The 14725-nt window shown below is 49.5% G+C and overlaps 1 protein-coding gene across 1 annotated transcript in view; it reads right to left on the bottom strand.

The window, feature by feature from the left end:
- LOC111532889 overlaps positions 1-13948 on the bottom strand; it is a 24793-nt gene extending 10845 nt beyond the window's left edge. The window contains exons 1-7 of the mRNA XM_026451667.2: positions 13587-13948; positions 9746-9876; positions 9389-9456; positions 8928-9151; positions 8722-8804; positions 7027-7167; positions 3282-3496 (exon numbers count right to left, since the gene is read on the bottom strand). Of these exons, the coding sequence (XP_026307452.1) occupies positions 3282-3496; positions 7027-7167; positions 8722-8804; positions 8928-9151; positions 9389-9456; positions 9746-9876; positions 13587-13657 (933 nt within the window). The 5' untranslated portion in view covers positions 13658-13948. The remainder of the gene's footprint in view (positions 1-3281; positions 3497-7026; positions 7168-8721; positions 8805-8927; positions 9152-9388; positions 9457-9745; positions 9877-13586) is intronic.
- Positions 13949-14725: the final 777 nt, after the last annotated feature.

The raw sequence follows: 14725 nt of genomic DNA, 5'->3' as shown, positions 1-14725 counted from the left end.
TCTGTCCACTCACTATCCTGGCACATCTGAAGGGCTGCAAGTTTTCTGAATGGTCTCCTTGCATCTACTCTTGCCACCTCCAATCTGTTCTCCAAACAGCAGCCAGAGTTGTTTTCAAAATATAAATCTGATTATATCACTCCCCTTCACGATCCTTCAGTGGTTCTCCATTACCCTTATAATACAGTCTATGCTCCCCTTATCATGATATCTAGCCTTTGCCTACCTGTTCATTTCATCACACCCCTTGTAATCTGCTGTGGTAAACAATTTCTGTAGTTTCCCAAAGAGCCAATCTCCTCTATCCTTTCTCTCATTTACCTGGATAACTTTTACTTATCCTTCAGCTTTCACTTTAGATACCACATCCCCTGGGAAGCCTTCCCTAATCATCCCAGTCTGTGTTGGTTGTCCTGTTATATGTGCTCAGGTTACCTACAACTTCTTAGCATCCATCACATACCTGGCTATTCCCTCAACTAGACTGTGAGCTCTTCGATGGCACGGACTGTTTCTATCTCAATCACTGTTCTGCTTCCAATGCCTAGCTGAGTTTCTGGCCTATAGTAAATATTTTTTTGAATGAATGAACAGATAGACGGTTTAGCAACATGTGATGTGCATATCTGCTGGTTTCTGCTTGCTGTCTACCCTCTTTACCACTACCTGCCCCAATAGCTGTAGGCCATTTAGATGATAGGATCTAGACAGAAGTGGCTCCTTCCCTGCTGCAACTTTAGGTCTAATCTCCTAGCCTCTGGAAGAAACTTCCATTTAGTCCTTCCATCCTGCTTTGAGCTCCCTGCAGTTGAGGGGATCAAAGGCCCAGCAAAGAGATGGTAATCAGTGCCTTTGGTGGCACCATAAAGGCAAAGTAACAGTTGTTTCCTGGGAACATGAGGAATGGTCACTCCAACTGAGCCTTACAAAGTAAGCCTCTGCCACTCTCATTCTGGACACTGGAGTTGTATTAGGGGTGTGAGATTGGTGTGGTTTTTGGAAGCCCCTAGCGTGACCTCATGCGGCCCCCACCAAACTTAATGTTACACAAACTCAAGAGTGAGCAAACAGTCCCTGGCTTACTGAGTCCCTTGCTCTGAGGGGCTGGCTAATGAGGCTATTTAGTTCAGGGTGCAGGCTTGGATAGTTTGCTTACTGGCCAATGAGGCCATGAAGAAGTCATTAAAATTTGACAAGAAGGTACCAAATGCTGCAAACAACCCTCCAACAAAGACTGTTTTTTCCAAATAAGGAAACTAAGTGATTCCTGGGAGCAGATGGATTATGTTCACTCACAGGAGGGAACCAGAAAAGGAAGTTCTCTTGGCAAGAATAAGGCATAAATTTCAGTACCTCTCTGCTTTAGAGATGAATCACCTTGTGTGGCAGAGGTAACAAACTAGGGCAGAGTTCTTAGGTCTGAACTACTTTTCTGCTTCTGGTCTCCTTACAAGACCACTATCAAAACACGACCATCACAGCCTGGTCTGGCCGTGTAGCCCTTGCCTAACTCCAGCCTGCCTGTCAGAGCCTTGTCAATATCCCTGTCCATCTAGGAAACACATTTACAGAAAATGATCTCTAACAACGTTTCCTGGGACATGTGATTCTGATCTGAGTTTTGTCACCACTTATCCCTATAGGGCTTTGGACCACCTCAAAGGTTTCTGACAACTCAAAAATAATTAGGGACGACACCAGCTGCTTTAGCCCCAGATTCATCACTCAGTTTTTTCAACCCTGACACCTGATAATTATAACAATAGTTAACATTTATTGAGCGGTTATTATGTGCCAAACACTGTCCTCTGTGTTAATATATTATATTTTGCAATAACCCTATGGAACTGGTAATATTCTTTTTTTTCTCTCTCTCTCTCTCTCTCGAGACAGAGTCTTGCTCTGTTGCCCAGGCTGGAGTGTAGGGGTGCATCGGCTCAGTGCAACCTCCACCTCCCAGGTTCAAGCGATTTTTCTGCCTCAGCCTCACAAGTAGCTGGGATTAGAAGCACACGCCACCACACCCAGCTAAATTTTTTTTGTATTCTTAGTAGAGATGGGGTTTCACCATGTTGGCCAGGCTGGTCTCGCACTCTTGTCCACGTGATCCGCCTGCCTCGGCCTCCCAAAGTGCTGGGATCACAGGCGTGAGCCACTGTGCCCAGGCAGAACTGGTAATATTCTTATTCCCATGTTACAGGCAAGATGATTGAGAGGTTAAGGAATTTACCTAAGGTAAATTATTAGTAGATGATGAGCTTGGGAGACAAACCTAAATCTGCTGACCCCAATCTCCTACTCCTAATCACTACCCTACTCCCAGCCATGTAACACATTCATAAATTCACCATGGATGTGTGAAATTACCTGCTGTGTAAGCCCCCAGTAAAAAGTCTTCTTAGGAACAAGCACTGAGAGATGGGAGATCATAGGGCCTGGTTCCCAACAAATCAGTGCAAGAGGGAATATATTCATTGTAAGATCCACAAGGAACTGTGTTGCTTTTGCTTCCTGTTATTTCTACATGACAAAGTTCAGTGGCTGGTACATAGTACATGCTCAATAAATATTTATTGAATGAATAAATGGCGTTGCTCCCTGATTTGTTCAGAGCTTTGCTGACTGTAAGGACTTTGAGGTGACCTCTAAATTCCCTACATGAAGACATGAGACAGGGAGAATCTGTGCCCAGTCCCATCAGCACAAATCTTCCTGCGTAATCAAAACATCACCGGGCGCAGACAACTGGAGTCCACTGACTTTAATTGCTATTTTCTACCTCAATTTTCTCATCCCAAAAGAATGGATACTGTCTCTAGAGTGCTTTGTGATAGTTTCTAATTTCTGATACAGTAAGACGACAGAAATTGGTTCAAAACTCTGATATTCTTTTGGTTATTTCTTACAAGGCATGATCTTAAGAAGATTATTTTACCACTCTGGGCTGTATTCTCCTCATCTGTATCATGAGGGAGTAGGACTTCCTACTTGCTGAGGATCTTTTGACCTTGGACACGCTAATATTTCCTGAAGAGAGTCAAAGTAAGGCACTGTCTCTCCTCATTCCCTAGCCAGATAGCATCCCCAACCCCAGCCTCCACATTGTCAACAATGTTATTAGCAGTATATTACAGGGAGAGAGAGAATGCAGGACACCAGCTCTTGCCCGGTGGCTCTTCTCAACCTTAAATCCAAGGTAAATGGTGAGCAGGAGGGCACATTGGGATGAATGGGAAATAGGGTGCTCTATGGCAAGCAAGTTCCCTTGCATGTCTCTTCACCTTAGGCAAAGAGGCCCGGGAGCCAGAGCTCTGGGTGGTCATGGTGAGCACGGTGGTGATGCCCAGGCCCACACGGGCAGGGGCAGCATCCATGTTGATCCAGAAGGAGACCCAGGACAGGATGACGATGAGTAGGCTGGGGATGTACATCTGAATCAGATAGTAGCCCATCTGCCGCTCCAGGTGAAACTTTACCTCGATGCAGGTGAATTTCCCTGCAAGGAGAGAGGTGAGGAGTCAGGCCCCAGGTCCCCAGTCTGTAGCTGAGCCTAAGGGGATTAGGACAGGAGGAGGGCAGCCCTCTGCTGACCAGCCTCTGGGCACCTCAGCTGGGCCAATGAATGAGCCTTTCATAATGGCCCCAGGCAGTGCCAGATGTATATACTAAGGAAGCTCTCAGAAGGACCATCAAAGACTTGGCCTTTTGCTCCCAGCACTTTCATTTCCAGCAGAAGGCCTTTCACATGTCGGCTCGGCAAGAGGATAAGGAGCAGGAGGGCTCCAGAGTCAGACTGCCTGGGTTTGAATCCTGAACCTTCCACTGTGTGACTTTGTGCTTTGAGCTTCAATTTCCTTGACTGTAAAACAGAGTAGTGATACCAACTCCATCACTGGGCTATTGGAAAAATTAAACAAGATAATGTATTTGAGGTGTTTGACACATAGGTAGCTGTTACTATTATCATTATTAACAAAGCAATTGGCTTAGACTCCACTTAGATCTCAGCAGCCATGCTTGTGCTTGCTAGTGCCCCAGAAGCTCTCTAGCAACAACAATTCACTAGGATAAACACTGCTTGTGTCTTAAGCAAGTGAGAAGAGCCGGATAGCAAACATCTGAAAACCGCCCAACAGAGACCAGCTCCAGACTGCGGGGAGCGCGTTCCCACAGAGCATCAGGCTGCAGCATTCTATTCCACCAGCAAAAAGTGCATTGGCCCAGGCACACCAACCAATGCTCCACCTCCTTTGCCAGCCTTCACTTTACTCTGCTTTCCAGGGCCCTAGGGCTGAGAAAATACTAGCTCAGAGCTTCTCTTGGAAGCAGAGGCTCAGGATAATCCAAGCAAAAAGGAGAAGATGCATACATTGTTATTTTATTCTGGCCTAGGTCTAGTCTTATCAGGCCTACTTGATTCTTCAAAGCCAGTGATTTCGTCAATGACTGATTATGGTTTTGACACATTGTATGATGCTGTGACCTCTTACTGTTCCCTGAATCCACCTCACTTCATCCCACCCCGGGATTCTTGTCATGACATGCCTTTATTAGGTACCCATATTTTCTTTCCCTTCTTTCCTTCTTCTTCTTCTTCTTCTTCTTTTTTTTTTTTTTTTTTGCAATAGCAGTTTTGTTTTTAATTCCAAAATTAAAACTTGTTTAGTATAGAAAAAATGAGAAGTAATGGCCGGGCGCGGTGGCTCAAGCCTGTAATCCCAGCACTTTGGGAGGCCGAGACGGGCGGATCACGAGGTCAGGAGATCGAGACCATCCTGGCTAACACGGTGAAACCCCGTCTCTACTAAAAATACAAAAACTAGCCGGGTGAGGTGGCGGGCGCCTGTAGTCCCAGCTACTCGGGAGGCTGAGGCAGGAGAATGGCCTAAACCCAGGAGGCGGAGCTTGCAGTGAGCTGAGATCCGGCCACTGCACTCCAGTCCGGGCGACAGAGCGAGACTCCGCCTCAAAAAAAAAAAAAAGAAAAAAAAAGAAAAAAAAGAAAAGAAAAAATGAGAAGTAGAGAAGGGGTAATAATATTCATAAGCTTATTATTTATCAAACCCCTACTAAGGGACCTGATTTCATATACTTTATCTCATTTAATCCTATAGCAACTCTTTGCGGCAAGTAAAATTATTATCTTTCATATTACAGATAGCAATACGGAGGCATGAAGAGACTAAGTTATGTTTCTCAAAGGCACTCAACTAGTAAATGATGGAGCCAGAATCCAAACTCAGCTCTATCTGCCTCCAAACTTCTTGCTTTTATCTGTTGTATCACATTACTTTAGAGACATTTAGTGCTATTTCCACCCAAAGTTTTTAAATGCAGGCTTTTGGTTTATTTCTTTTACCATAATATAATCATTCTGTATTTTTTTTTTTTGAGACGGAGTCTTGCTCTGTCGCCCAGGCTGGACTGCAGTGGCCGGATCTCAGCTCACTGCAAGCTCCGCCTCCGGGGTTTACGCCATTCTCCTGCCTCAGCCTCCGGAGTAGCTGGGACTACAGGTGCCTGCCACCTCGCCCGGTTAGTTTTTTTGTATTTTTTTTAGTAGAGACGGGGTTTCACCGTGTTAGCCAGGATGGTCTCGATCTCCTGACCTCGTGATCCACCCGTCTCGGCCTCCCAAAGTGCTGGGGTTACAGGCTTGAGCCACCGCGCCCGGCCATAATCATTCTGTATTTATACCTCTGAATCTTACCTTTTTTCACTTGTACTTTCACACATTAATATAACACCTTGTAACCATCCCTTTTAATGTCTGCATACTAATCCACTAAGCAGACACACTATGTAATTTACTTAACCTCTGCCCTATTGGTGGATATTTAAAACAGTTCCAAGTTTTTGCTAATAGAAACAGCCACCCAGGAGCCCCCTTGGGGTCAAAGGCCAATGCAGTATTTTGGAATATTTCCAAATAATACATTTCAAGGAGTAGGATTCCTGGATAAATAAGTAGAAAAACAATTTTAGTTTCTAAAGTTTCTCAAAGCATGTTCGCTGGACCACCTGCATCAGAATCCTCAGGATGCTTGTTAAAATGCAGATTTCTGGGCATCACTCCAAGTATAGGTAACCGTAATCAGAGTCTCTGAGAGGTAGAGCCCAGGAGCCAGCGTTTTAATAGACTCCCCAGGGGAATATAATGAACACCAAAGTTTGAAAACCACTGATCTATATACAGATTGCCAACTTTTTTACTCCAAAAAGTTTGTATCAATTTTCATTCCCCCTTGTATTTTCTGAATTCAATGGCCTTTTCCTCTTCCCACTCCCCACACCCCCACATACATGCACACCCATATTCATGGGGCAGTACCCAAAACATATCAGCCCACCATGGAAGGGACCCGGGATCTCCCCTCTTCAGGCTGCTGCCTCTATTTCAGGGTCAGAGCTCCGTGCAGACAAATTGTCAGGGAAAATGTGGAGCCAGCAACTCTTAGAGAAGCTGCAGGAGGGCAGATGCTCAGGCTGGGAAAGCAGCCCTTCTCCACTTCTTAGCTGACATTTCACACCTGGGAAGTTCCTGAGAGCTGGCAGTGGTGACACAGTGGGAGGTGTGGACTGTAAGCTGGCCACTGCCCTCAGGCCTATACCCTCTGGGTTCAGCATAGTCACTCCCTATTACCAGATATGGATTCCCTGCTTCCACACAAAGTTGACCCCAGGAAAAGTGGGAAACTTTCCACCCACTGTCGTTTGCTCTGCAGCATGCGACAGGAACAAGAACATGGACTTTGGAGTTAGAAGGCTTGGATTTAAATTCTAAATCTGCCATTTACTAGCTATATGACTTGGACACTTGATTTAACTAACTTCTTAGAACCTCAGTTTTCCCTTTCTGAAAAATGGTATTTATAATTGCTATCACAAATAGATAAGTTATATGAAGCCCCTGGCCCCATATCTGACATAAATTGAACCTTTGATAGAGGCCAGCTGACTTGTCCCCTTGCCTCACATCTGAAGGTTCTCCTGTGGCTCACAGCCGATAAAGATCCTGGTTTTTACCTGTGTTGTAGTGCTTGGTACAATAGCCTAGATCCTTCTCATGCCGCAAGATAAACTGGGGCAGAGTCAGCCCCTCAGCCACTTGGACAGCAGGAGCATCTTCCAGCCACTCAAACACGAGGTCATTCATGGTGTAGCCAACTGAAAGTGACAGAGATGGCAGAGGGCTGCAGAGTGTGGGTGCTGGGTGGGGGTAGGGGTAGGATCAGAACAGGCAGGAGAGAACAGGTGAGGAGTAAGGTCTGGGGTTTAGGAGCTTCATGCTTATCATGGAAAGGGAAACTTTTCTGGAGAGGACACTTGGTCAGTTGTCTCACGGGCCCATCCTGAGTGGGCAGGTAAATCAGGAAGACTACAGACTCCTACCCTGTTTTCAAGCTTGAGAAAAGCCCAAAGAGAAATCATTTTGGCAGACCTAGAAAGCAGGTCAAGAGGGTTGGAAAGATGTCAAGGAACCCAGCTAGGAGCCTCCTGCCATATCTCAAGCCCAGGGGAGTAAGCATGTGTACCGAACACACGTCTTAAGCTGAGCTATCCTCAGAGCCGGAGCTTCTGCCACATCACCTCAGGGAGGAGACAGCTATTTATATCCTGCCAGTCATGCATGGGACAATGTGCACACCATAGATCCTAGCCAGGGCCTTGAGTTGGGACAAATTTAAAGGTAATATCTGAACATGCCAAGTTATTCACACATACATAGCAGTTCATGAGGGCTCATGCCACGTATATGACCATATTTGCACATGTCAGGTAGAGATGGGAGCAGAAACACCAAGGCTCACAGACATCCAGTGTTGGGCCTTGACCCAGAGTAGCTCTGTGACTTTGGATAAGTCACTTCCCCTTCTGTAAAATGGGAATTATAGTAGCTGCTCTACCCACTTTTCAGAGCTGCCATGAAGGGATGTTGAGAGCCCGGGTGTGAAAGTGGTTTAAGAACTCTAACGAGCTGACCACACAAGACACAGTCTACTCATTACTGATATTTTATGCTGGAAACAGCCTTATAAGCCTTCTTCTGGGAACATCTAGTGGATGGCTCCAGATCTAACATCTCCCCCGACCCAGGAGATGAGGAGGGAGTGGAAATAAGTGATGGCCCAGCCTTGTCATCCTTGGTTCCTCTGCACTTTGGGCAGCCCCTCCAGGCTGGCACCCCTGCCACAGAGGAGCCCTTGGCTGACCTCTTCATTCTAGGCACTGTCTTCTGCCTAAAACCGTCATCTCCTACCTCTCTACAAAGGTATCTGTGTTTGTGGGGAACCAGGGCTCCACGATTGCCCCCACCCTGCCCACTCTGGCATTTTTATAGGCATCTTCAATGCCTTCACTCAAGGGAAGTAAAGGTGGAACTACTTCAGGCACTGTGAGAGGGGACACACCTTTGGGCAGAGGAGATGCCATTCAAATCGCCCCCCAAAACAGCACAAAAGCATTTGTGCGTAAGGCTGATGCCTTCCTGTTCCCCAGCCCCATGGAACAGCCAGATCAGCAAATAGCGTGGGGATGAAAAACACACTGTTCTAGGGGTTAGGGAGCCCTGGTTTCTAGTCTCATTTGTGCCAAGAATTGGCTGGGTGTGCTTGAGTAAGTTCTTCCCAACTCTGGGTAGCCCTTTTCGTCTGTGATGTCATGAGGTCGGGTTAACTCACTGTTATTCCAGCTCCTCTGTGACTCTATAGAGACACTTACAACTCTCCAGCTGCATCGTGCAGGTCTGGATGTCCATGGGGAAGTTCTTGAGGTCCATTGGGCAGGACAAAATGAGGGTCAACCTAGTGGGATCAGTAGGAAAGAAATGACCTCGGCTTACTGGGGCCCATCACAGCACAAGGGAACCCTCCTCCCACTCCTCGGTCTTCATCTAAATTCTTCTCCTGGCCATCCACCCAGTGCACCTGATGCTGTAGAGCACATTCCCATTCTTGAAGATGCGCAGTAACTTGTTGTCCGTGGTCACCTCATGGAAGTTGGCCCCTTTCTCATTGGCAAAGAACAGGTCTGGCTTCCAGATAGAGTCCAGCATGGAGGGATCGAGGTCCAGAGAGTCGTCAGGATATTCTCGGTAGGACAGGCGTGGGTCATTCCACTGTTGCCTCAAGAAGACATTTACCCGGTAGTCCTGGGAGGGTGCAGATATGGGCCCATCAGAAACATTGCCATTCCCGGGGGCCCAGCAAGCCTGTATGGGCAGGAAGGCCATGAGGAGGAGTGTTGGGAGCACATCTCGGGCAGTAGGCATTTTTCACTGGAGAAGGAGCCTTCCTTGGGCTGATATGGCAAAAGATGCTAGCTTGCTACCTGGTGGGCTCCTCCCACTCACACCAGGCTGGAAGTGGGGAGTGGGGAGATCCCTTACCATGGTGGTCTCGGTGACGGAGCCGAAACTGTTGATGAAGATGTTGCAGGTCACGTTCACGGGTGGGCCTGAGGGTAACAAAGCACAGGCCATTGGCAGGGCATTCCAGGAGAATGGGAGCAGCTTCCAGAACTCCCTCCCTGAGCTTCAGGCCAGGGCACTGCTGGGAGAAATCAGTGCCAGCTACACACGCCCATGGGCAATGGGGTGGGGAGGCTCCTTCTGAGCTGTTAGAACTAGCCCTAGCCCTGGACCTCCAGCCTCCTTTCCTTAGGGGAGGCAATAGGGGCTGGCTGGGTAATGTTCTGCCAAAGGTGGTGGGGAGGGAGGAGTTTTTATAGGATGAAGATTTCTTACCTTTAAAATTGGGTCGAATCCTGGCATCATACCCAGATGTTCGCCCCATAAGCTTGTCTAGGAAATCAGAGGGGGACATGGACTGGGATCCCTTGGTTCCAGATTTGACTTCCTCTTTTGCCAAGGCCACCCTGGACAGGAGAGGTAAAAACGTCTGAGGCCAGTTGTGTGCTGCATTTATCACAGGCTCTCAGTTTCCATACCCCTCAGGCAGGAGGACAGAAGATGATGGGTCTCTGGGTGCCATTTGCAAAACGAGAACAAAAACAGCCATAAATCAACACGGCAGCCTACCTGTTAGTACTAGAAAAGTGTTTTCGCAAACAGTAGGTCTTCTTACCCTCCCAATTCTCAGTGAGATGGGGGTGAGGACTGTTATTCCCATTTTACAGATGAGAAAACTGAGGCTTCAAAAGGAAGAATGACTTGTTCAAAGTCTCAGAGCTAGTGACAGGGTCAGGACTCATACCCTAGGCTGAGGCCTCATCCAATGTTCTCTTTCTGAAAGGTACTTGGAAAACACTCAGTGAGAGATGTCTTGCGGAAAATGATGTGGCTACTACAAAGTTTTGCCCGTCTAGCCTAGTCAAGGATGGGAAGGGCTCAAGGATAACTTTTATTTTTGAGAGTTGCTTGGGCTTTATGCTGGGCTGCTCAGGAAGTAGGACTCAGCTTCTGAAGAGGGAGTTTTGGCTTCTGGCGCGTGCTCCAGCAGGAAGCTATGTTTGAGCTACGTTTTAGTTAAGGGCCATGCCACTGCAGGCAGGGGAACTAGTCCTGGTAACTATAGTGGGGAAGCAGGACTCTAGGGATGGGGAAAAGCCTCCCGGTAGGGTAGACATGCTGAGGTCAACTCCCATATTTTCCTGCTAACAGCTTGATTTTGAGGAAGGAGCCAGTGTGCTTTGGCATAGCTTAGAAGCCAGTCCCCTTTTCCCCTAACAGATTTCCCTCTAACAGCAGCAAAGCCCCTTCCATATGCCTACTTACCAACTTGCCAGCTAACAGATAAACTAGGGATTAGGAGCTCAGCAAAGCCTTGGGGACAGGAGCAGTGCTCAGTGCCGAGCTCAGCTGGACTCCGGGCTGGGCCAGGCACCTCCTGCTCTCTCCTGCCTGCTGTCATTGCTCTATAGCCGACTCCACCACTGTCACTGCTGCTGCCACACTGTGGGACTGAGCAGCGGGGTAACTGCTGTCCTGCTGGGGACTAGTCTTTTTTGAGCCAGTGGGCTCCTCTTTCCCAGTAGATCCATGTACCATCCAGTGACCGATAGAATAATAAAAATAGCTAAGGCACCATGCTAAATGCTTTACACACTCTATCTAGTTTAGTTCTCACATTAGTCCTCTCGACTAAGTATTATGATTACCCCCATTATATAAATGAGAAGACTGAGGATCAGCAAGGTGAGGTGAATTCTTCACGATCATGCAGCTAGTGAGTGGTAAAGCCAGGATTCAAATCCAGAGCTATTGACTTCAAAACTAGCTCTATCTATCACAATTATTATGGTGCAGGCAGCCCAGGGTGGGCTGCCAAGGAGCCAAAGTAGGGGAAGGTCAGTGGCAGCCCCACCCTGACCTTCTAGAGTCCTGCCTCCTTGAATCTTCTAAGCAAGAGGAAGCCCTTACCCTGGGGACAGAGGCAGGCTCTGAAAATCCAAGGAGGCTGGTGGTGGTGCTGGAGCAAGCAGAAGTCTGTGACTTCACCACAGGATGTCCACACTAGCCAGGTGCTGCTGCTGCTGCTGCTGGCCACCTGCCACCTGCCTGCTGGGAGGCCACGTGGTCCTGCACATGGAGGAACTGGACCCTCCCCACTGTCCTCAGCCCCACTCTCAGGTCACCTCTCCTGCTAATCCTAGACCTAGTATCCTGGGACAGGCTGTGGGCTTAGCAGTCTTGGGCCCCAGCCCCTGTTGCAGTTCCCTCTTCTGGAGCTAACTTGTCTGAGGACCTGAGAGCAGTCACAGTGTGCAGCCACTCCCTCCTGTCTTTCATTCCTGGAAAGTCCTAAACACCTGCAGGACCTAGGAGGATCCAGAGCTGACAATCTTTCTCATGCTCTGGGGCAGCACACGGAGAGAACCCTAACTCTGGTGCTAGGTAGCTGAGCGACCTTGGGCAGGTCACTCCCCATCTCTAGGCCTCAGTTTCCGTATGTACAATGAAGGACTTGGACTCCAGACTCTCGAAGGGCCTGTTTTGCTCTAACTGCCTCTGCTTTCCAAGTCCCAGTGGGAATGCTGTTGCTGGAGCTTGGGCTTTGAGGCAGCCTCCCCTCCTGGAGGGCCTGCAAGGCCCAGTGTGGTGCCCCCTTCTGCCTGCATCCTCCTGTCAACTCCAGCTGTGCTGCCATTCCACTTTGAGCTGCTTTTCACTCTTTAGAAGTGTATTGCCCTGCCAGGCGCGGTGGCTCAAGCCTGTAATCCCAGCACTTTGGGAGGCCGAGACGGGCGGATCACGAGGTCAGGAGATCGAGACCATCCTGGCTAACACGGTGAAACCCCGTCTCTACCAAAAACTACAAAAAACTAGCCGGGCGACGTGGCGGCGCCTGTAGTCCCAGCTACCCGGGAGGCTGAGGCAGGAGAATGGCGTGAACCCGGGAGGCGGAGCTTGCAGTGAGCTGAGATCCAGCCACAGCACTCCAGCCTGGGTGACAGAGCGAGACTCCGTCTCAAAAAAAAAAAAAAAAAAAGAAGAAGTGTATTGCCCTGCTCTGCATCCCTGCCTGCCTGCCAGCCAATGTGCCTGCAAACAGTGGAGCAGTAGGCTTCGCAGAGGCAAGCAGCCCTGAGATGTTTCTTGGATTAAGAGGAGGAGGAGTATGCTGTAGTGGCACTGACCCCCTCCACCTTTGGAGGCACTCCTCTTATGACCAGGTCAGCCTAGGCTACAGGCATCTTTCCTGTTCAACTCACCCTGCCAACCTAGGCTGGCTCCTGGTCTAATGAGAAAGGGGCGGCCGGGCGCGGTGGCTCAAGCCTGTAATCCCAGCACTTTGGGAGGCCGAGACGGGCGGATCAGGAGGTCAGGAGATCGAGACCATCCTGGCTAACACGGTGAAACCCCGTCTCTACTAAAAATACAAAAACTAGCTGGGCGAGGTGGCGGGCGCCTGTAGTCCCAGCTACTCGGGAGGCTGAGGCAGGAGAATGGCGTAAACCCGGGAGGCGTAGCTTGCAGTGAGCTGAGATCCGGCCACTGCACTCCAGTCCGGGTGACAGAGCAAGACTCCGCCTCAAAAAAAAAAAAAAAAAGAGAAAGGGGCAATTGGTGGGGGAACATTTACAGGGAGCCCAAAGGATGTCTTTCCTGCAAGCCCAGGAAGTGACTGCTACTTTTTCCCCCTCAAGGAATAGGGAGCAACCAAGTGAGCATAAGCAGGGTGACTGCAGAGGGCCAAAGAATGTCTAGCCCAGCTCCATCCTGATGTGGTCTTGGGCCAAACCTCTGCTACTTGAAGCCTCTTGGGCTGGCAGTTGACAGATGTTGCTGTCATTTTTAGCGATCTCAGCAGTAGTGGCCCAGATGATAGGGAAACAGGGTTAGGTGGCTGGACAGATACCCTCCATTCTGGGGCTTAGTTGCCTAACCCCTACCCAGGCCTAGGAAACCTCCACCTGTGCAGAAACATTCCCAGCATGACCGGGGCCTTGACATCTCTAATACGAAGCTCTTGGGGTCCTAACTGGGGGAGGGCGTGTCCTCCCCTGAAGCCCTCCAGACTGTGGGCTTTGTGCAAACTTAGAGGAAAGTGTGCCAGATTCCCAGGTTGCCCATTCCCCTTGGCTAGTGTTTGCATGCACCTCCTTCTCACCCCCACTCAGCTCACCTGAGGAGGACCTGCCCTGGCAGGGTCCAGAGCAGAAGGAAGGAGAGGGTTGCAGGAACAAGAGTTGTCATTCTGCCGGGATCTTGAAGCCCTTTCTCAGCCTGGCTGCCAACGTGAGAGGGGATATCCCTGCAGGAACACCAAAAGTACAGAGCCTTTCTCCAACTTGGGCTGCTCGCAAAGAGCCTGCTCTGTCTCCTCTTCTGCCTCTTCTCCTCTGGCCCGTCTTTACCTGCCAGGGGCCAGAACTATTCCCCTGGAAATGATCCTGACACAGATAACCCTACTGGCTTCTGCTTGGGCTTGCCTTGGGCTCCGGAGGGCCTTAGCCTGCCAGCCGGGAGCTGGAAAAGACTCTCTCTGGGCAGCAATCACTCTAAACCCTGAAGAGTCTTGGTGAGGAGGAAGGAGGGAGACCGGTAGGAAGATGTTTTCCTGCCTCCCACCTCCCCCTAGATGCACCCTCCGAAAGCAGCAATTTAAAGGCACAGTCGGCAGCAGCTGGAGTGGGGTTCAGAGCCTGCCTGTGTGCTGGGGAGGAGCTTGGGCTGCCGTGGCTGCTTGGGGAGGGCTGGAGGTGTTCTGTCCAACCTCTAACTCCCCAGCTGCAGGAGGACATGTAAGCGGCCCTGCTCCCCCCGCCCCCCACCTCCCACCCTCGACCAGCTTTCCTTTCATTCTGGAGCCAAGCTGGAGCCCAACAGTAAAGTCCTAATGATTTTTACCAGGGGAAAAAGACCTGAGAGGGTTTAGGCAGCGCCACCAGGTATTCTCAAGCTGACAGCTTCAGGTTAGAGAGAAAGTGAAGAGGCTGAGGGTAGGGACAGCTTTCCCCCAAGTCTCTGGATAGAGGCACAGAGGATGCATGATACAGAGGAACTTGTGACCCCTCCTCAGGTGCGGTCTGCCTGCTTGACAGTCTGTCTGTCCGTTCGTCTATCTGCCTGCCCCCATCCCACTTTGCCCTTGCAGTTGTGCAGCCATTCCCCTGCCTGCTTTCCTCCCTCAGGTCGTCTCTCGGGGTCCTCTATAGCTCTCAGAATTCCTCCTCCCAGACTCTCCTTCCTCAGCCTGGCTTATGGGAAGGGACAGAGATGCAGAGCAGGGCTGGGACACATTAGGCTTTGCAGGCTTCAGAG

Source organism: Piliocolobus tephrosceles, chromosome 12 (genome assembly GCF_002776525.5).
Source record: "Piliocolobus tephrosceles isolate RC106 chromosome 12, ASM277652v3, whole genome shotgun sequence".
Classification (NCBI taxonomy): domain Eukaryota; kingdom Metazoa; phylum Chordata; class Mammalia; order Primates; family Cercopithecidae; genus Piliocolobus; species Piliocolobus tephrosceles.
The sequence above is the reverse complement of the archived record's forward strand: the minus strand, read 5'-3'. Positions and strand labels throughout refer to the sequence as shown.